Genomic DNA, 22557 nt, shown 5'->3' with positions numbered 1-22557 from the left:
ATTTCGCGGAGGTTACCGATAAAATAATAGCGTCCCCGAGTCGTACTTATAGCGTACAAGCTTTTCGCGCCCTAGTAAAATAAATAAGCTCGCTCTTTTTAAGTTCGAACTCTATCCCTCTCATACGTGCCTAGCGGCTGCTAGTTTCCCAGGCTTTTTTTAAAATACGGCAGTTCGTGGCGTAGTCCGGTCCGACGGTAATAAGATTCGTGTCGTTTACGAACCCGACGATAATAAGCTGCTTATAAGCTACGAATTCTTCGTATAACGTAATAATATAAAGGATAAAAAAGATCGGTAATAGCGAAGAGCTTTACGGCATATTAGCGCGGAGTTAAATTTTATTTAACGACTCGCTATCGAAATAAAGGCGAGCCGATCTTTCCGTAATAAAGCTCTCGACCCATCGGTAAACCTAGTCTAATAGTCCTTTCGCTTATAGTATAGCGATCAGCCTGCGGTGGTTAATTATATCGAAGGCGCCCTTAATATCGAATTAGAAGAGAAAGGCGACGCCTTTTTATTACTACGTTATACGGATAACGTCGGTAATTAATCGGATAGCGAGCTCGGTAAAGCGTTACGACCGGTTCTTTATTTAATTTTAAATAAAAGCGAGCTCTTTTCGGCTATTTTAATAAGTCGCCGACCTATTATTATTTTTATAACTTTACCGACCACGCTAAATAGCGAAATAAGCCTTTATTTATTAAAGGTTTATTTTATAGCCGTTATTTTATTCGGTTTCGGGATAATAATAACCTTCGTAATACGGAGCCGTTTTAAGAAGTAGGCGAGTCGGAAGCTCGCCGTAGCTAAGCTAGCTAATACTTAATAAAAGGGGTCTCCGCAGGCCTTAAAGAAGCCCGAAGGTAATAAGTCCTCCCTTAGGGCTTTTTAGGATCTTATTTATTTAATAATATCCTTTATTTCCTCGGCTATAACCTCCGTCTCGATAGTAATAGGGTTAGGGGTTACTAGTTAGTAGTCTAATATATCCTCCAGGTTTCGTAGGTTAGCCTCCGGGTTTAAAAAGAATTTCTCCGAGAGGAGCGCGGCCTTTTCGGCGTGGGTTCGAACCTCGATCGCGGCTCCCTCTCTACGCCTTAGCTCCGGGATTTTTATAGTTTGTGGTGGCGTTCAGCTCCGTAATCGGGCCCATTGTTCAAGCGACTAAAGTAATTTAGAGTCGTAAAAGGTAGTAGCGATTACGTAGCGCCAGCTTTTCGTCTTAACTATTTTAACGATTTTTTTTAAGTCCGCCTTTACTTTAATATATTAATTCCGAATATATTATAAGGGTACTTTAAAATAAATTCGGTAGCGCTATTTTATAATCGTTTACGCCTCTTAAACCTTTAATAACTACTAAGGCGCGCCTCTATTAATAAAAAGGGTTTTTCTCGGCGCTACTACATCGGCGATCTCTCGTAAAGCTTTTATAAGGTTATCGATAATTTAATTAAGCTCTTCCGGGTTTATTAGCTCGGTAAAATCGGTTAAACGTAACCCGGCTTCCGCTCGTATTAAACTTTTATTTAATATTATTTAGTTTTATCCCTCCGCTTTTACTTTATTTACTCGTAACGAATTAATTTTTAATTCGATATAAACAATTTACGCCTTATAATTAAAGCTTTTTAAACTAAGGTCTCCTTCGTATAAAATTATTATTCCTTTTATTATTTAAACTAGGTTTAAAATAAACTCCTTTTAATCGTAGCGGCGTTTCGTAACTTCTCTATATAACGTAACTAGCTTAAAATTTTAACGGTTTATAAATACGAAGAAGCTATCTACTCTTTATAATTTTCTCTTATATATATCCTATAACGGGTAATATATATTAAAGTTTCTAATAAATAGGTATCGCTTTAAGTTCGAAGCCGCGTTAAAGTTACTAAAGGGGCTTCGCTAGCGGGAGGTTTTTTAAATTAACGAGTATATTAATTATATAATAAAATTATTTAATCCTCTCGCCGGTATCGTAATTACGGCTTAATCGGGCCCTACTTTCGTTTCTATTTTAATAAGGTCGAATCGTTTATATATATAAATAGCTACACGTTTTTTACTATAAATTACTCGATATTTAGCCGCCTCCGGGTAATATAACGTATCTATATAAGGGTTAATTTATACCTCTTAAAGCGTTAATATATCATACTTTTCCTTATTAATTAAAACGAGCGCTATTATTACTTTAAATATTATAACGTTTTAATATATTACCCGTAAATTTATAATTATAAAACTATAATAATATCCTACGCTAATAATAAGGCGGTAACGCTTCGCCGGCTCAATAAACGAACCTCTCTACCTTAACTGCTCGTCGTCGAATCGAATCGTAAGCGGCCTCGCTTCCGGGAAACTTCGGTATACCCTTCCCCTTCGCTAGTAAGAAGCGTCGCCGGCGGCGATAAGCGCCCTATTCCGGCCGAGCTATCGCCGGTACTACGGACCTCGAACTAACGAGGTCGGTAGGCATAAGCTTCTCTTACGCGTTCTCTTTACTAGATCGCTACGGGGTAGCTACGATCCTATACCGTGTATTCCCTACCGTAATTAATATAACGTTTCTTACCTCGTAGTCCCTTTTATAAGCACTTTTAATCCTTTTTAAAATAAACTATCGTAAAATAATAACCGTACCGCTATTATTTCTTATAATATTTCGCTATATAATCGTAACCGTAATAACGGAAGTATTATTAAATACGGAGGCTAGTATTATACGGTTTATAATTAAAGATCTCCGCGTTCTATATAAGGCCGTTATTATATAAATTCTTTATAACTTAAGCGGAGCTTATATATAAAATAAGGGAAGCGTAATATACTTTAGGGTTCCTCGGTAAGCTACGCTTATATTTCGAGATCTCTTTCGGGTTATATTTATTTATTAATAAGCTATATAATAACATAGTTTCGTTATAAGTATCCCGTAGCTTTTTCGCCGGGATTCTTTTAATAATAATTACGAGCTCTTTATAAACGAGCTACGCGTTACTCTTAAAAACGTTTAAAACTTAGCTATTATTCTCTATATATTTTTTTGCTTCGTTTTTAAAAATAAAAACGATATCGCCGCTAAATAATTTCCTTATTACGATAACCTCGCTTTACCCGATTACCATATTTACGCTTTATATTATATTTATTAGCTTCTTTTTTTATATATCGCTTAATTAATTTACGCTCTTAATTATTACTTCGCAAGTTCGGCGGGCTAAAATAATAACCTTCGGCTACTAGGAGGCGGGGTTATTACCGTACGGCGAGGCTATAACCTAGGCCTATAACTTCGTTTACGTAATATTAAGGCCTTGCGTAGCTTAAGCAACAGCTTCTCCGATTATCTTCCGTAGCTCTCTACGGGTTACCGGCGCGTTATCGTCGTCATTAAAGTGTAGTCGCGGCTCGGTTACGTTAATACGGAGGTGTTTAATTACTTAAAAAATCTCTTCGCGTCCCTTACCGGGGGCTATTAAACTAGTAATTAGTTTTTCTAAATAGTTTAATACTTCCTCGATATCTCCCTTTAAGCTATTAGCGCTACTAGGTCGCGTTTAAGGCGCTTAGTTATACGCTACCGTGTTACTACGCGGGTAATACTAGCTCTACGCGAGGCCGGCGCGACCGGCGTTAATAACTATCGGATCGTTTATATCGTAACGCCTTAACCGCGTCCCTTTTATAAAGGTTCGGCTAAATTAATTCGACCTCGTAAATTTAAATAATAAGGTTTGTTTTCGATTATTTAATAGCTCGATAAAGTTATCGATATTTTCCGAATCTATATTTAAATATATAATTATATATAATTTAATTAATCTCGCGTATAATTTAAAACTTAGTCTCCTCTTTATAATATATACTCGGTAAAAGGGGTTCCTCTTCGTATAGTTAATTTAGTTCGGCTCTTCCTTTAAATCTCTAAGGGGCGGAAATTCTCGGGGCTCCTTAGCACGGTCGCTTTTATATCGATAAGGGCGTAAAATCGTCTCTTTACTCTTATTAATTTATAATCGCTACGAGTAATTATTAATTAATATTAAATAAGCTTTTATACGTACGTATAAGTAAAGGTTTAAATAGTATTATATTACTATATTCTATTATTTATATCTATTTATAGTATTAGCTGCGAGGGGCATCGTATGCCCCTTCTTGATAAAACCGAAAAGGGGTTCGTGCGCGCAGGCACGTGGCACCCCTTTTAGAGCAATATGAACAGCTTTAGTTCCAGCTGTTCCAACAAGGACGGCTAAGTGGTTAGGGTGCTTAGTAGCTGTTTCACCCGCTAGGAAGGTTGGTCCCGCCGCTCGAGCTGACCCTGAGAAGTCATCTGGTGGCATATAAAGACCACGCTGGCTGGCGTCACGGCTCAGTATATTCACAAAACTCTGTCTAGCCTCAAGCCTAGGGTCAGTTTCAAGACTCTGGCTCTGATTCCTCTCTGTATCATATCTTTGAGCGACGGCTGGCCGCCTTGGAGGACCGATTGAGGTACTGGGCTTCGAGCAGACTCCCATCATAGCTCGAACCAGGTTTCGTCCCTGGTATGCAAGTAGGCAAGCTAATATGGGCCAGATGATGAATCCGTCGCTCGGCAGGCCACGTATTATTTCATCATGTGTCTCGAAATACCTCTTCCAGTCAGACCGATCAAAGTTGGGGGGTACATCTAGTTGCATCCCCTTGGCGTTTTCGCAAGCCACCGTGGACCAATCATGCTGCGCATCGAGTCAGTTCGTTGAACAGTTAGGGTCATATGGAGTAGTAGGTGCAGGTGCTCACAGCCTCGCATGCCTCGATGAAGTCCTTTCGTGCAGTCCACTCGGCGATCAATTCGGCCTTATGCCCATCCAAAGCCGCCGTGATACTGGGCCACAGGTGATAGCGGCTATTAGAAAGCCGAGTAACGCAACCACCTTGAGAGCTATTTCCAAGTTACATAGCCTGCCCGGGGCCAGGGCAAACCATCCTTGCGTGAAGCTGGTTTTCGCTTGCGTCGGGATCTGTCTTGGAACCGCGTCTGCTAATGTACGTGGCGATGCATCAGCATCAAGTTGCCCAGGTTCGGTGGCTACAATGGCTGGAATCGGGCAATTTGAAGTTGATTGGGCTGGGTTTGACAGGTCTATGGATAAGCGGAGTGGTGATGGTTGGGAAATGCTCTGAAGCTCGTGTGGCTTTGTCTGTTGCTCGCGACTCGCTGAAGCCATGGCAGCCTCCGATGCACGGTTTCGATTCGGGCAAGGATTTAGACATGGAAGGAGAAGATCGATCGCTCTTTGTTTTTGAGAATAAGCACGCCCCGAGTTGGGAGACGCTGTCGGTATGCATGAATATTGATCCATGTACTGTTATTGACCGCTAGGATGCACGGTAATTACAAGGGCTGTGTAAGGCGGGCTGAAGTGCTGATGCCCAGCTGAGAAAGCGGGTGGCAGTGCAAGAAAAGCATGCATGCAATGATTGGTTGTCTCCAACAGCACCGCCCATTTCCGAGTCTGGAATTGAGGCGTCCCTTATTGTTTCCTTTCTATTTGCTTCATACACGTAGCCAAGAAAGTGCTGTTGCACCTCCCGAGGTTATTAGCCCCTTTCCTACTCCAGTAGTATCGCGCGGCTGTGCCGCCCCTTTTTCAGTGCCACTAAACTTGAGATACAAGACCGCGCTCCCGCGAAGCCCAATTGACTTTATTGTGCCAGACTCCCTGTGAAGACCTAGAGCATAAACGCGCTAATCATCCCCATTACTGCGATTCGCTGTTCCGACTCTCAATTGTGTCAGTCCCCTTACGGCTTCCGGGCCGCAAGACTCTGGCTTCGCTCCCTGCAAGACAGGCAATCGGTACCGACCGACCAAAATGAGTTACTGCGCGGATTTAGACACTGTGTCTGCCCCCCCCGAATGCGGCAACGCTGCGAAAGGGACTACATAACTATCATTGAAGAAATGGTTGATGATTGGAGAGACCAGCAGCCCCCAGTGCTATGCCCCTGGACGCAAGGCTCAGAAGCGCCAGACGTGCTTCGAACATCCCCACCACGAATGATCTCTCCAGGTCCTCAAGGAAAAAGAACTAGGTTTCCCATAGCCAAAACATAATATACTTTGGTGGGATTCAAAGGAAATATGATTCGAATAAAGTGAACAGGGCTATGGCTCCAGTAGTGGTGGACTTGACGAAATATGTCCTTTGCAATGAAATGATCCGAGTCAGGTCGTCACCCAGCTGTCTTTGCGTCATCTTAGCTGTTTCCCTGAGCTTCTTAGTATGCCCAACACAACCCCTGTCAGGCTCACACCCTCAAAACCGCCTCCTGTAAGGCTGGCCAATCAACATTGTCCACCTCAATTCCAGTGCATCTCAGGGTTACACCACCTAAAGGGCTATCCAATCAAATGGAGTCCGTCGATATTGGAGGGGGTGAAAGAAGTCCGGATGTGCCACCCAGCCAATGGTGATATCCCCAGTGCTGCAGCCGGTCTGTAGACTCTGCAGCGCCCGATAAGCACATTCTCCATCCTGTTTTTCTGGGAGATACATTTCCGCAGAGCCTCAAGCAGACCAAACCCACCATGACTTGCATGAATACGGGGCGCGGGAGGCTTTCTCCTAAGGCCAAGGCACCTTGCAAGGCAGACTTTGCCATTTCAACCCGATTCCTGCCTTGGCGTATTATCTCACCCTGTTCTGGAACTGCCTACCCGTGTATTGAGACATCATGTTTGAGCTCTACCTGAAAGCCTACCGACTGGATAAGGCAAAACTGGAAGAATATCTCCAGAAGGCGTTCCCTAGCAATTTCACCGTCCAGGTAAGAACTTATCACACCCATAAGGGAATTATCAAGTTGGTGTTGACCTGACGCCCGATTTCATAGAAAGTGGAGGACGATCAGTACCTCATCACCACCTCTTCGGCCTTGACTCAGGTATTATCTGGTTCATACCCCCACCGGGGTATAATGACATGTAGCTCACTTCGATATTACAGGATCAAAAGGACGAGGTTGAGGATATACGCGAGGCGAGGAGAAGGAATTACTAATGACAAATAAGAGTGGTGGCGGGGTTTGTTTTGGCGGTGAAAGGGGGCTTGGAAATACATTTGGCTAGATAGATTGAGCCCGCCAATGAGACCATGTATAGCCCAACCCCTCAGTTTACATCGATACTTCATAGGTTATGCCTTGTTTCTTCTGGGAAAATTTGTATCGAATCGGAGTTAACACAAAATAAAAACAGAATGCCTTGCACTCATGCACTAAAAGGACTCTGCCTTGACATGGCTGGGCTCACATGGCCTACTCTCTCGTAAGCGCCCAACACCAATACTGTTTCTTTTCCATCCCTGTTTTCCAATCGCATCTGAACATAGCATTGAAGCTCAACACCACCGAAAGGACTGAGAATATACAGGGCTTATCATTATATTACTGTTATCGAATACGGGCGTATAATGAGACCAACTCAGCCATGTGCTAAAGCCTAGGGCGTATTTGAATTCTCTGCCTCTACGGATGAGGAGACTATTTCACAGTCGTATTTATATTTCGTTTCCCTTGAGAATATCACCACATGTTATACCGGTACGCTTGACCGTTCAGGACGCTTCATTGACAAGTATGCAGGTCCGGCCTTGCGCTTATAACAATTGTTTGAACCCCGTTTCAACTTACATCTCCCCATGCGGAGAAAACACCCCTTTACCATACTAACATTTCCAGATTTTCAGACCAATCCGGCTGTAATGCACTGCAATCTTCAATCGATTCACAATGTTTGATGAGCTCGTCGATGGCTGCAGCAGGCCGCACGAATGGCCCCTGAACCTCTTAGACAAGCGCCTTCTAAAGTCCAAGCTGAATCAAACTCAGTCGTTGCTACATCGCCAGGGAGAAGACTATTCATTAAAGACCCCTCACAAGCATGGGTGTTTATACATGAAATCTGTACTGGAAAGAAAGGTAATTATTTATAGCAGTCTCATACCCGTCACTAGCCAATGACAGCACTAAAATCTCAAGCAGACGTTGAACGAAGCAGGATAAACGACGAATCTCAACTGGAACCTCACTATAGAAAGCATACAAGGAATAAGGAAAAAGACCCCCTCATGCGTCACGTGTAAGTTCTTATGTATCATAAGCCAATGAAAGATAATCCCTTGACACATACAGATTTCTCACGGCAAAACATTCTGCCGCGCCCTTGGATTGCACGTTGAAAATGTTCCAATATCTCTGCAGCTACCACCAAGTATCCCCTGGGTTTTTGGACCTCATATGCTCCTTCGGCCGCCAATATGAGAGGTGGAATAGCTTTCACCACATGCATATCTTGCATCAGTTATCGAACCATACCCCTTACTCCAGCATGGCAATGCCAGAGATTGGAAGATCGGGCAAAGACCTTCGAGTTGCTTATAAGCTCTTTGCTATGGAGCAGCAAGAGCCAGAACTCGGTGGCGAGTGGGTAAGACGACAGACTGCAACATATCACACGCTGGACTTGGTCGAATGGAAAACATTCTGGATCACTGTCAAGGCGAATGACCTGATCCAGGATCGTGTATATGAAGCCAACACCACCCATGCGGACCTTTCAATCTCAGCCCACGCGCAGAAGCAATGCTTCGATCTCTAAAAACTCACCAGATCATGTTTGATTGGTGTAGTGACGGGTGGGGTTGGTATATCAATGAAGTCTCAGACAAGGTTGAGGAGATCCTGAGGCCAGCCACTGCAGCGCTAATCCCCTCCGAAAAGGATTCTCTGGACCCTGTCCCAGGTATTATGCGATCGTTGTCTTCTTCGCTGTCCTCGCCGCGGGAGAAAAGGGGCGCCCAGATTAACGAGAAGATGCTACCCCCTGCTCGTTCCGGCAGCTCTGCCGTGCCAAACTCCCCGGATATGATAACACGAAGCGGCAGTACTTCTGGGACTGTCGGCCAGGACCTGGGGCCACAGATTAAGAGCACGACAGATCGGCTGAATGTCCTGAAGAACTTCTCGTTCAGTGGCGTTCGGCAATTGGACACCTTCTGCAACAAGCTGAGGGATGCGAAAACGGCCATCGCAGCCAATCTGAGCATCACCGGCGAGATCAGCGAGATATATAAGAATCTGCTCGAGTCGGCGAGCTCTTCGCCGGCTGATATTGACAGGGACCTCGTAGATGCGGTCCGCCAGTTTCAAGATTATCTAAGATCTATTGCACACAATCTGAAATCCGACTGCTTGAGAGTCGACAACATTCTGGAGAGGATGAGCGACGGGAAAAACCTTGTAAGTCTGCGGGGCCCCTGAACCTCGTAACACTTCCTGGAACTAACATCAAACCAGTATTACCACATCCTCGACCTGCAAAGGACTGAGTTGGACAAGCTCTATGCTATAAACCAGCACGTTACGTCCCAGCGAATGGAGGATTCTTCCAGTGCAATGGAAAAGGTTACGACGCAAATGCACGCCATTGCGAAACGTACAGAGCGGGACACCGCATCAATGCACTTCATCACGTTCTTGACACTAGTCTTCCTGCCGGGACCTTTCTCGGAGTAAGATTTCTGGTGTTTTCGTCATACTGGAATCCCGCGATTGACTTCGCAGCTCTAACCCTTAACCAGTCCCTTTTTAGTACGCCTATCATCGAAGACAAAGCCGTGCTTGTATTGTTTGTTGCAATATGCATACCAATGATGGTCACTTCCATCGGGCTCTGGCTTGCTTACGGGAGATACAAGAGGCGCAAAGAAAAGCTAGGAATGGAGGAAGGTGCGGTGTAGTGGGCATAATGACGCGGGCCCTGTTTTCAGGAACGGTATGAGTCGGGGACAGACGAGGAAGGTGTGTTGCGGGTCTTTTATTGGCAGGAGATGGAAAGGGGGAAGTCACAAGGAGAGAAGTAGCGATGGTTCGCATTTCCGGCTGCTGGTCTGGTTTGCCTTTCATTTTCAATCTTTTGTTACAGGTTCCAATCGTCTGCATTAGCATATATTCGATAACTATTCAAACAATACGATCAATACACAAGCACCGGATGGACACTCAGGCCACGAAGAAAACTATCGCATGACACGTTTGCATCGGATTCAGGCAGTAGGTAAGAAGGACGCCTTGTAGGCAGCTGTTGCCTGCGCCAGGTTATTTGGCCAGTCACATACCCTCCCACACCTCCATCATCTCACCAGCGCCACTGCATCAATCAGCCCCTCTCCAAGACCATAAAATGCCCAAGGCAGAAAACTAGACCCCTGTAACGTGGCGGGCTTGATAACTCAATCGTGCTGACAATACTCATAACGTACCTAGTTTGCAAGTGACCCAAAAACAAAACCGGCGGGGGCAGTGCTTCTGCTGAGCGTGCTTCTCGGTACATCGTCACCAAATGAGAAGCTACGTGTGACTCGATTGTTATAAACCTACCTATCGATCCGCTTGCTCGAAAAAAGCCGTCATTCCATGGACTTATTAGTTGCTCCAGTTTCGACCGACACAAACGTACCCCCATTCGCCCCAGCGCACAAATTCCGACGGCGTTCAAGGGCTGCCTTGCTTGCTCCGACCGACTAACGAGCAATCACACACCAGTAATCATGGATCTTCATCCTCGTGCGATCCCGGCTTTTCGCCAATGCGCCGAGTTTAGAAGCGATATAAGCCACAAGGAAAGGTCCGGACTACAATGCAAAAGCAGCGAAGCAAAGTACGTCAGCTACGACGAGTTGCACAGGTACTGGACTCACGAGAAGATTGATGACTTGCTACGAACCGCGGGGATCCATGCCGATATCAAAACCGTCCGTCAAGATTACCTCCAAGTCCTATCGATACTCGCCAAATGGCAAGCGACTTCTAAATATCCCGTGCTCCATCACTTGGTCGATCTGATAACTCACGAGAACAATGACGCAAGTCTTCCCTGGCCCGACGCACCCATTGGGTTTACGGACAAGGCCAACTTCTACCAATTCCACGAGCTCCAATGGCAGTTCCGCCCCGTAGTGATTGATCGCCATCGACCTATGTTCAAGAGACAGTTGGATCCTTGCGCCATTTTGCCAATCTCGCAACTCGACTCCAACACCGAACCAAAGTTCACCATTGACTTGACGCAACGCGAATCCACATTGGCGGCCTTCAAAGTGGACTTAGACCACGTGCCGCCTTCGTCTTCGCCGTATTACGAGAATGATGCTGTCAGTCATCGACCCAATTCACCGTCCCTGCCCAGCCCCTTGGTTTCATGTTCACTACTGACCCGCGACGCCGACTCTACAGCAGCCAATCCAATATGTTGTCTTTAAGACCTACCGCAAGACCGAACTCTTCGAAGACGAGCTCAAAGCTTATAACACTTTGCAGTCGAGCAACATTGTGTCCTATTATGGAAGCTTTCATTGGTATTCCGAATCCAAGGGACGTCTCAGTACCATCATTCTCGAGTTAGCAGAGGAAGGAAGTCTGTCCGACCTATACAGGCGCAACGACCCACCCAATTCTTACGATGGCATTCACAAGTTCTGGATGGCCTTTGTCGGGTTGGTTGATGGTGTTCTGGCATTGCACAATATCACCAACCGACCTGGCTATACCATGTAAGTGACAGACATACAAATCTCCCCATTCCACTGCACCTTTCAAGTCCAGCAGAACCTGATTCTCACTATGTCGCCTAGGATACATCAAGACCTCAAGCCATCCAACGTGCTTGTTTTCCGAAAACAATTTTCGATGCCAACCCTCGTTTCAACTCAAGATCGGCGACCTAGGCGCAAGCACAGTGAGATACGGCTCACAACATGACAGAAACTTCGGTCCTGACACTGGAGCTGGGAAGACCTACGGTAAGAGTTATTATTCGTTGGGATTTGAAGGATTCTTATTGAGTACGCCACAGGTCCTCCAGAACTCCATCTCGGCCCCCGCGTCAACTTCAATGTTGATACAAACGTGGATATATGGGCCATCGGTTGCATCCTGCTTGAGGCCGCCGTTTGGCTTACGTTCGGGGAGCCAGGCCGTCTGTCATTTCAAAACCAGAGGAAACGCGAAATATCTACATTACCCGACGAACATCGATCTATAGGCTGCAGTGACGCCTTCCACAACGGCGAGGGAGTTCTGAAGTGCGTCCAAGATATCCGCCAGAAGATCTACGCGGATGGTCGTCGATGCGATGAGATCACGTTCAAGATTGTCGACCATGTTCTTAGCGACTGTCTTGTTGATGGTCAAGAACGGGCAACGGCGCTTAGGATTCGGAGTAAATTGGCAAACATAATACATCGTCGCTCAACAAACCTAGCAGACTTGCCACCGTCGCCTGCAAGTGGCGCCCAAAGGGAATCTTGGCAGAATACCCCGCCAGTCGTCAATGGTTCAGGACCGTACTTTTATGGGCACGACGCGGATCAAACTGCACAGACGCCGCAGCGCCCTCCGCTTCCGCCCACTGCTCGTCTGCATGGCTCAGAAGGCAGCAATGTTCGACCTGCGCCCGCCCTCCCAAACGAGCTCAGTCTCCCGGAACTTCCAACCCAAACGTCCCCGCGGCAGCTTCGGTCAAGCGCCACTGAGCCGCAGCAAGGATCTGACACGACTGCCGCTATGCAGCCAACACATGGTATACCATCGCGTCCACTACCAGTCCCAGTTTGTCCTTTATCACCTGCCCATCTCAATACCAGGATATCCAGAGTGGACACACCTTCTCGGAGATCCTCCCTGCCTGGAGTCGCCCCAAGCGAGTTACATCAGTGGATTGAAGAGTACAAGAGAACAGGGACAGCCAGAGTTTTGCCTGGCTGGGTCCCGATCAAGGATGCCTTGGTAGGGCGAGACTTCGTGAGTTAATAGAGCCATCGTCAGTGAGTACTGACTAACTTGAGTAACAGATCATCATCGTGGACAACTCGAGGTTCATGCTACAACATCGTGACGAAGTGTCATCGCTTGTCAAAGACCTGTCGTATCTCATGAAGAAGATGGACCCCGACGGGGTCGAGGTCATCTTTACCGCCAGTCCAACTACCAAATACAAGTGCGAAAACAGCACAAAAGTCGGGATTCTGCTCCAAAATTCCTTCGGTCCAAAATACAACAGTTCACACTGCAAGATGGAGCACGTTTTTGACACGGTGTTGCGGGATGTCAAGTCGAGGCTCCGGAAGGCCGGAGAGGAGCAGCGGCGCCGCGTCTCCCCTTTCCCCCCTCAAAACAACCCTCGGCGGTGAGCATATACGTATTCACGAACGGCATCTGGGACGCCTCGGACAGTGGGACTTGCGGCGTGGACAAGTCTATTGGGAACTTGATCGCCTACATGAAAGACCACGGGGTACCGAGGACTGATGCCTCGATTCAATTCGTCCGTTTCGGCCAACATGAGATAGGCATCCAACGTCTTACTGAACTGGACGACGAGTTGCCGAAGAAAGACGGAAATGAGGACTAGTAAGTTGTTTCGTTCTCTCCTTGGTGGTATGTACCTCTGCATCCATACCAAAGCTAACATGCCACGTCAGTGACATCGTCGACCACAAAGCTTCTACCGACAGCGTTTGGGAGATTCTAGAGGGACCCATCTCTAGGTATAATGATGGATGACTACACGTGGCGTTTTCTTCTGCTTCTTGGTTGCTTTCATTTTCCTCTTTTTGCTGGCGTTTGGGGGTTCCCTGAAGATATCCCGTTGGGGGGGACAGCGCGGCGTTCTACAGAGACTCTGAAACTTAGCTCTTGCATGATATCACCAAGCATGACTGGAGGCGCGAACACGAGGTACGATACTTGGAACTTAGTTGTGTTACTACCAATGACATAAGAGGTTTATACGGTCTTGGCATCGACAGAACACGGGGTCGGACGTCTTCTCACATATCGTTCGAAAATACCCAGCAACTCAATCACCTCCTATTCCACCTCGTTTCATATACGACTGGAATTGGATGGGATCAAACAGCTCCCATAGGCCCTTAGCTGTCGCTAATACATTCAACTTGACGGCTTTCATGCCCTCAAGTATATTCTCAGGGGTATGACACTGCTGCAGCTCGGCGGCCTCTTCAATGGAGATACTGTGTGACTACGCCTCCTAGAAGGATATGTCACAGGCCGGCGAATTTTCATCCGGTCCACTGCGCTTCACGGTCGTCGACTACCATCCCCTGGCTCTCTAGACTTGCTTTCTCGCATCCGTGGAGGAAGTCTCGGCTCCTGATGGGCGCCTCGAGTGTCTGGGGCGGCGGCCCACAAGTAATGGTCGGAGGGTCAATTATAGACTATAGAAAAAGAAACCCCAAAGACCCAGGTAAAGTAGTGTCCATGCATCCATTGCCGGAATGGAATAGTTATTGCCCTGATCATCGCTTGCTAGCGAGGAAGTGGGCCCCACCACGAAAATGGCAGTATTTAGATAGACGTATATCGCACACAATGCTAGTACCATGATCTTTTTGCATGTTCGGCCAATAATGCGGGTGGTGGCTAAAACAGCGCCACCATTAACTGCAGGTGGTTTGGCTGGGTCTGATGCGGTCGTGGAGTTTTGTGCTGGTGGTGCTGGTGGTAATGGAGAAATCGTCTTCATTTCATCAACTCCCCTTGCGGCCCAGGACAATTGGAGGCCATAGTGGTCTTCGATACGTGAAAACTTCTGAACATCAAGTGCGGAGATCAAGGAGACCTCATATGTCTTGAGACGGAAGGACGTCCTGGGATGTGTTTGGAACCACAGAAAAGCACAGAGAAAGAAATGCATGCATCGGACTGTCGACATATATAAGTACAAATACTGATACGCGTGCTTTTACTGTTAGAGATTTCTAGGCAAGGAGTTAACCATCAGTCAGACTGGAGCGCCGACGCCCAATTGAGACAGTGAGCGGCAATGCAAGTAAACATAGCATGCATGTAAGAATTGGAGACCGCATACGCAGTACGGCACAGCTCACATAACAAATGTGACCTGACAAGATCAATCGCTACCTGTTTAGGTGATATTGATTACACTTAATATTCAACTGGCAGGATGAGCGTGGGATGATCGGCATCTTCGGCACCTTTGCGAAATCTTAACACCAACAGAACTGACAAGCTGGAGTAATTGACTGGGTGAAGTGCCAAAAGTTGATGTGTGGTCATGGAGAATCATTGCTCATTCAGGAGGGGTGAACGGAATGGGGTTGTGCGTCCGTATTGAGCAGACATGCTGGTTCAATTGGGTGATCGCTAAATCGGCGCCCGAGAATGCATAAGTACACCAATAAGGTCATCAACTACGTTCAATTGGCAATGTGGACGCGACAGCACCATGCAGCGTACCTATACACTACCCTGTACCTGTCCCTCTGCCTGCCGCAGCCGCTCCATGACCGCCGGCTCCGGCGTGACATGAACCCAGATCTCATCCGCCTCGACTCCTTCCTCCAATCCAGTTAGGGTATCATCATCCTCATCCTCATTCTTCTTCTTGTTCTGTTTCGTCTTCCCGCCGCCATGCCGCCTCGCCCACCCCTTGGCCCTTACCGTCAACTCATGCCGAATCTTCAGCGCCGACCCGATCTTCTTGGCCTTGGGCTTGTGCACCACCGGCAAGCTATCCAGCGCCTTCATCTGCGACAGGCGTTGCTGTGGCTGTAGTGCAAGCCTGCCACCCATGTCGTTGCCATTGCCATTACTACTCTCCGGGGAAGGCGACATGGAGGAGACGAGCCCAATGAAGTCGAGCACCAGCCCCGCCGTCAAGTCGATGGCCCGCCGTGGGTCGATGGTCGTCTTCATAGCCCACGACTGCAGGCGCGGGAACAGGACGCCAAAATCCGTCTGCGACAGGTGCGCCGTCCCGCGCAGCGTCAGCGCCCAGGCCGGCTGCCCGTTTCGCCGCGTCTCGGCGCACACGCGGTCGATGGCCGTCCGGTTCGGCCGCCAGTACACGAAGGCCTCGGAGCCGATCGACAGCAGGGGTTTGGCGCATTCGCCGTGTCTTCCTTTCTGGCATTGGCTGTTGTTGCTGCTGCTGCTATTGCTCGGCGGCGGCGGCGGCGAGTTCGTCTTGGTCTCGGCGCCAGTGTCGGTGTCGGTTTCCGACTCTCCCACCTTCTTGTCATTCTCGTCGTCCAGAATCGGCATCCCCCACGTATCCAGCAAAACCCCCTGCCCCACCCACGCGAAGTGCGGCCCGGGGTGTCGCAGCAGCCGGATCGTCGTCGTCCCGCCGAACGAGTGGCCCATGGCCGTGACGTCGCGGTCGAGCCGCAGCCGGCCCTTCCAGCCGGCCCAGTCGACCCCCTCAAGCCCCCGCGAGCTGGCGCCACGGTTACCCTTGTGCCGGAGGTTGACGTCGGCCACCTCCTGCCCGCGCCCGGCATTCAGGAGCCCCACGACGCGGTGCGCCTCGCGGATCTCGGCCAGGCGCATATCGAGCTGCGCGGACCGCATCGCCGTGTCGACGCCGCGGTCGTTGTTGGGCGCCGTGTCCCACGTGTTGCCCTCGGGGAAGAGGTAGTCGACGACGTAGTAGTCGACGCCGCCCCGTTTCTTCTTGACGCGCGTCGGCGGCGGTCGGGCGTCCGAGGCCCCCGCCTCGCCCACGGTGGTGGGGCGCGCCGGCGCCGGCGCCAGGTTGACGAAGGTGCGCGCGCAGCTGCCGTCGCGGTGTTCCATAGCCACGACCACGTAGCCATGGCTCGCGAGCTCGCCGCAGACGGCGCTGCAGACGGTGCGGGTGCCGCCTAGTCCGTGGCTGAAGAAGACGACGGGGAAGGGGGTCGTGTCGTCACAGCTCCCGTCATTTACGTCATCGTCTTCGGCGGGCTCGGAACTCCTGCTCTCTCGGGGCTTGTCGTCTGGCACCATATTTGCATGCGCAGCTTTCGGCAATGTTGATGACTTTGATGGTTGAAGAAGAGGCGCATTCCGGATGGCAGGCAGCTCGGTAAACATGCATGTGGCGAAGAGATAGGCGGCGACCGGCGGGCTGGGGATCTTGAACCACTTGGCATATCCCGCACTCGTCCAGTAACGCGGCCTCGAGAGCCAGGGCACGCGGGCTTTCCCCAGCTGTTTTCTCCTCTGCTTGCGCTGATTCTTCGGCGTCGTCTCTTGCTTCTGCTTTTGCTTCTGTGATTGTTGTTGTTGAGAAGAATTTGGAGAAGATGACGATGACCCGTCCTGCGAGTCACCGGCATCTGGAGGAGCAGTCCAGCCCGTCGAGAGATCGGAAGGGGTAGTAGATGGCGAACAGCACCGTGTCCAAGCGCAGGGCAAAATGGCCGTCCCGCTGGATGTCGGAGAAGTGGCGCGGCTTCTCGACGGGCACCTCGATCTCCAGGTAGCCCACGGTGTGCTTGCCCGAGTACGGCGGCAGTGAGTGGAAGACATGATCCCGCGTCAGCTTCGGCACTACTACCTGGGTTGGGGGTGCGCCACCAACACTAGGCGACGAGACACCCACGCCGCTGGTTCCCTCCTCTCCCATCGCGATGGAAACTGCTGCGTGCGACTGCACGCTTGTTGAAGGAATTCAACCCAATTCAGCCTACCAGATGTGCAAAAATTGCTGATGGGTTGATAGATGAATAAGATAAAGCAGGGGTGTTCGTGCAAGCCTTCTAAAATAAGAAAACCCATCAGATTATTCCCGTCACTCCCGCGATGATGACGTCGCTGGCAGCCTCTGTTTCTGTCACTATTAGCAGGGGTTCGCGCTAAGACGGCACGCTGTGCATTAGCCCAATCAGCCAGCAAATCCCTAACGGGGCTCGGTCCGATCCCCCTAGAGAAAATTGAGAATCATTCGTAAACACATTTCAAAGTCACCAGGTCAATTAAACATCGCAATCGGCAAAATAAATTGGTAGAAGAAAAGACTTCTTTTGATTGAACGCGCTGATTGATCAATAGTCGTTAAGTTTATATACAGCATTATTCATAACAGTAGCGGTGGAATCCTTCGCAGGTCACAGTGCCGCAGAAACGTATTTACAGTCCCCCAATCCATTCATCCCCTGATACACTCCCGTTGCGCGATTGTCTCCTGTCTCGTCTTCTCTCTCCGTACACAAAGTGTGCGAAACACCTTAGTTGCTGGGGGTGCAGACGTCCATCTTGAAGTAGTCGGGGCCGGCGTAGCGCTGGGTCTGGACGGCGCCGTTGTTGTCGACCTTGAGGTCCTTACCCTCGATCTCGTGGCAGAAGGTGATGTTGGAGCGGCTGTTGAGCGGGTACCAGACGGTGAAGTCGAGGCCGCCCGAGGCGGTCTTGTCGACCGACCAGTGGTAGACGCCGTTGGTCGTGTTGCCGACGGTGCAGCCGCTCTGGTCCTCGAGGGCGGGCAGGTAGTCCGGGCCCTGGACGTGGGCGGTGCAGGTGGTGGCCGCGACCGCGCCGGGCTCGCTGCTGATGCCGAACTTGTAGTTGCAGAAGGTGCTGTGGGCCACGCAGGCGGCCTGGAAGCCGTTGATGTACTGGGCCTGCTGCTGGCGGGGAGCGACAGCGGCGGCGGAGGCCGAGGCGGCGAGGGCGGCGATGGCGAAGAACTGCATCTTGACCGATTAAAGGTTTATTGGTGATAAAAAGGTGATTAAAAAAAGGTTGTTTTGGTGGATGTGAGAAGTTATTGGAGTTGGATGGAACTGGTTGGTGATGGTGAAGATGAAAATGAAGGATGTGACGGTCGATCGGTTCTACTTATACAACTCGGGGCGGTGGGCAAAGCAAGCAGAAGTGGCTCTCCCCCATTCCCATTGCCATGATCCCATTCACGGTCATTCCATGGACTGGCTGGGAATGGATAGCATCGCAGTTCCCGGTTGCAACCACATCACTCACCCTCCAGCACACCTTTGCAGCCGGCAAATGGGGCTGAACGGGCCTAGGGCTGGCCGATCATCTCGTACTACTATCGCCGTCCCCGTTTCCGTGGATCACGCCAACCAGCCACCCCGGCTAGTACCCCTGCACCGACCATCTGCTGGCTTCTGTTCTGGGTAATGCGATGACGATCGACGTCATTTTGCCCCTGAGATTTCTTGGAGGTTCTTCGTTACCTAATGGGCGCACAGTTGGAGTTGCCAGAACGAATGCCATTTGGTGATTGGCCGGTTGCTCGGCACTCCATGCTCAATTGCCATTTGTTCGCCAACTCCCAAGTAAACTTCCAGCCACTGTTTATTTCGCCTGCCCACTAAAACGTGTCCAGTGGCAGTGGAGACGCCCCTGGACAGCCTTCTGGACAGCCCACAGGCCCAGCAGCATCCCCTGTAAAGGAAGAGTAAACAACATGTGCACGCTCCAGTCCCCTGTCGATTCCTGCCCATTATGACCTCAACAACAAGTATTTGGATCGGAATCCCCAACAATAGTTGCCATGGCCCTTGGAACGTCGACGAACACTGGCGATTCCTACCCGATTGAGCATCGAGCCATCCGATTGCCGATGGAAAAGGGAACGTTGTTACCAGGCCGGCCAGGTTGGCCCCTTCTGGTTATTCTGGGTGTTCATTAGTAGGGGGCAAAGGCAGCCAGGCAGCAAAGGAACCAAGCCTGAAATTGTTTATGCCGTGACTTCATTCCACTCGGATCCTGCCTGGGCAATAGATCAACGTCACCTCTGCCGAGCGACACCCCGCGGCCTCCCGAAAGACCAACCTAGAATTGCCCCTGTTCTGCAACGCCTCCGGCAGTTAAACCTGTAGTGCCAGGTCAATAGCTGGCCCCCAAAAGCTGAAAGACGAGGCTGCGAGAAGCGTTGCCATCAAGCCCAGTTTGACAGCGACCCTGCCACTCGGCATGCGTCACTAGTTTGACGGCTGTGTAAGTCACTACTGCAAGTTGCAGCAGCTACCAGAGCCGGACAACCGAATGTCACGAGCTACATACGTTAAGGGTTGGCTGTACCGGCACACACACGACCGGCCAAAGCAATATGTGTGGGAATCGCCTGACTCGTGCAGCTCCCTTCATCGTACATACTTCTAATTATATCACAAGCCGCACCCGATTCTGATGTATTATGGCCCGCAGTTCCTCGTCGTCACAAGAGACAAGTCATTCTTGTGCCAAGGAGAAGTACGAGGCAAGAGGTAAGTAAGTCCAACCAAAACGGCCACCCGATTCTGGCTGGTTGGGCGATGGGGATTAGAAACCACTCCCCCGATAGGTTGCGACCAGAACCATTCATTACCTTCGTTGTGGAGTGCTGCACCACGGCGGCCAACGGTTCAACAAGTCCTGCTTGAGCGCACTCTCCGCTCTTCGAAGTTGCCAACCTAGCACCGGCGACTGCTTTCCAAGTTGAACGAGTACACGTATAGATGTTCGCGATTTCAATAGGAAGGCATTCTGCAACTGGAACGAAGTAAAAGGTTATGCGAGAGAAAAAAAAATTATTGCACTAGCCGCGAATCGAACGCGGGGCCCATCGATGGCAACGATGGATTTTACCACTAAACCACTAGTGCCTATCAGACAGGCGACGCAAGGATGAAAAATTGTGGTCTTATTATTCTATATATTGTTTCATGAACTTGCTGCTCATCACTTGCCATTTTTTGCGGATGGAGAACAAGTCAAATTTCAATGGTCTGCAGGATTGACCGAAAGCAAAGGAATTGATGCGGTTCTTCTCTTTCACGTGGATTCTTACATATAGACGTGCATAACGTAGCCTAGAGCTTTCCAATCTCTCTTTTCCTAGCCCAACAGCTCCTTAGTCACCTCAGGCGTATTGATGAACGCAATCTGCTCCCGCCTCCATGTATCCTCCTCCACCCAGCTCCTCGTCGCATTGAGCACGATGTTCCTGGGCCTCTGCAGGTCATACGCGGGCCAGTACGGCAACAGCATTGATGTTGTGGAATTAGTCGTCGCGTCGTTAGGTATCCCCATCCTTCCGCCTTCTTCTTCTTCTTCTTCTTCTTCTTCTTCTCCTCCATTCGGATCCGAATCCCACACGAAATTCACATAAGCCCGTCCAATGGCCCGCGCCAGCCGCGTGTGCCCGTCTACCCGTCGTACGCCGACGGCCCCAGCCGGCCCGAGATGTTCTGAAACGAGAACGCGACGTTCTGGAAGTGCTTGACGCCGTCCCACTCCGGCCCGTCCCAGGGCCGCTGGTCGAAGCGGTAGCTGTACACCTTCTGTTTGGCCGCCGTCAGCAGCTCGGCCATCCGCCGCCGCTGCGCGATCATGACCAAATCTGACCCGATCGCCGCGCCGCGCCGCCACTGCCTACCCACGCCCGGCCGCGGCGTGCTGCAGTTCGTGATGGCACGAGGCGGCGGTGGTGCCTGACACGACGACGGATCGTCGTCGTCCGGGTACAGCGCCAGGAGGCGTCGGATCGTGGGCGGCGTGAGCGCATAGGAACGCCACCCCAGAAACGCGTCGAATAGCTCTTCTTCCGTGTCCTGCACTCCCGGCAGCGAGAACGTCTCGTCCGTGTTGGCGCCCGTGAGGAGCGGCACCCGCAAGAATTTCCCCTCTCTCATCAGCTGGCTCGGGTACGCCGGCAGGAAGTCGCCGTCGAGCAGCGGGTTCCAGACGACGGAGGGGTGCGCCGCGAACAGGGACGCCTGGTCGACGGAGCGGAGGCACGCTAGCTGATCTTTAGCCGAGGCAGAAGCAGAGTTCCCGTTCCCGAAGCACCCGACGGCGCGCGTCAGGTTCTCGAAGGCGCCGCCATACCACGACAGCGGCTCGGCCTGCGCCCCCGTCGGCCCGCCGCTCTCGAGGATGGCCGACCGGAACAGCCCGTCGTCGCGCCCGCCGTACGCGAACATCTGGTACGCGATGCTCTGCGCGCCCGCGCTCTCGCCCCAGACCGTGACGCGGGCCGGGTCGCCGCCGAACGCGCCGATGTTCTCCTGGACCCACCGCAGCGACAGGCGCTGGTCCAGCAGGCCCGCGTTGCTGGACCCCTCAGCCAGGATCTGGGGGCTTTGCAGGAAGCCCCACATTCCCAGGCGGTAGTTCATGCTCACGGCTACGATGGGGCGGCCCATGTCCTGGCTCACCTTGACGATCCCCGAGAGGTTGTACTGGGGGTCCGCGGTGCTGCCGAGGAGAGGCCGCCGCCGTAGATCCACACGAGGACGGGCAAGGGTTCAGAAAAAACTCCCTTCGGGCGCACCACGTTGATGGTCAGGCAATCTTCCGAGAGGCTGAAGTTGGACCCGTACTGCATGCAGGAGTGCCCGTACGCCGTCGCGCCCCTCACCCCCTCGAACGAGGCGTTGAGGCTCTGCGGCCAGCGCCAGCGCAGTGGGCCCACGGGCGGCTGGGCAAAGGGCATCCCGAGGAAGGCGTCCTGGTCCCAGTCGGGGAGATGCAGACCCTCGTACGTCCCATTGAGTGTCTGTGCTGTGGGTGCGGACTGGTGAGAGCCTTCTATCGCACTGGCAGAAGCGAGTAAGCCCAGCCCCAGAAGCCGCAGCAGTTTACCCGACAGGAGAGACATCGTGATGGTGTCACGGGATGTGTGCTATTGTTGCTCGTGGCCTAGAACGGGATCCAGAAACTTTGTCGACCGATGGT

General features: G+C 50.5%; 5 protein-coding genes across 5 annotated transcripts; 2 read left to right on the top strand and 3 right to left on the bottom strand.

The window, feature by feature from the left end:
* Positions 1–8395: 8395 nt before the first annotated feature.
* On the top strand, positions 8396–9582 carry PG994_009920 (serine threonine kinase; the record flags this gene model as incomplete). The annotated part of the gene is made up of 3 exons (XM_066861329.1): positions 8396–8590; positions 8677–9306; positions 9364–9582. The coding sequence occupies 3 exons, from the start codon at positions 8396–8398 to the stop codon at positions 9580–9582; spliced, it is 1044 nt and encodes a 347-aa protein (XP_066710439.1).
* A 1034-nt stretch (positions 9583–10616) lies between these two features.
* On the top strand, positions 10617–13477 carry PG994_009919 (serine/threonine protein kinase; the record flags this gene model as incomplete). The annotated part of the gene is made up of 6 exons (XM_066861328.1): positions 10617–11219; positions 11305–11618; positions 11830–11867; positions 11921–12867; positions 12918–13252; positions 13300–13477. 6 exons carry the CDS (start codon positions 10617–10619, stop codon positions 13475–13477), a joined length of 2415 nt encoding a protein of 804 aa, XP_066710438.1.
* Positions 13478–15345: 1868 nt separating this feature from the next.
* PG994_009918 (uncharacterized protein) lies at positions 15346–17500 on the bottom strand (the record flags this gene model as incomplete). The annotated part of the gene is made up of 2 exons (XM_066861327.1): positions 15346–17092; positions 17205–17500. The coding sequence occupies 2 exons, from the start codon at positions 17498–17500 to the stop codon at positions 15346–15348; spliced, it is 2043 nt and encodes a 680-aa protein (XP_066710437.1).
* Positions 17501–18101: 601 nt separating this feature from the next.
* On the bottom strand, positions 18102–18566 carry PG994_009917 (uncharacterized protein; the record flags this gene model as incomplete). The annotated part of the gene is made up of 1 exon (XM_066861326.1): positions 18102–18566. The coding sequence occupies one exon, from the start codon at positions 18564–18566 to the stop codon at positions 18102–18104; it is 465 nt and encodes a 154-aa protein (XP_066710436.1).
* Positions 18567–21026: 2460 nt separating this feature from the next.
* On the bottom strand, positions 21027–22480 carry PG994_009916 (uncharacterized protein; the record flags this gene model as incomplete). The annotated part of the gene is made up of 2 exons (XM_066861325.1): positions 21027–22061; positions 22154–22480. The coding sequence occupies 2 exons, from the start codon at positions 22478–22480 to the stop codon at positions 21027–21029; spliced, it is 1362 nt and encodes a 453-aa protein (XP_066710435.1).
* Positions 22481–22557: the final 77 nt, after the last annotated feature.

This window comes from Apiospora phragmitis (assembly GCF_038363925.1).
Source record: "Apiospora phragmitis strain CBS 135458 chromosome Unknown utg000010l:1.0-9815664.0:1.0-9183399.0, whole genome shotgun sequence".
Taxonomy (NCBI): domain Eukaryota; kingdom Fungi; phylum Ascomycota; class Sordariomycetes; order Amphisphaeriales; family Apiosporaceae; genus Apiospora; species Apiospora phragmitis.
The sequence above is the reverse complement of the archived record's forward strand: the minus strand, read 5'-3'. Positions and strand labels throughout refer to the sequence as shown.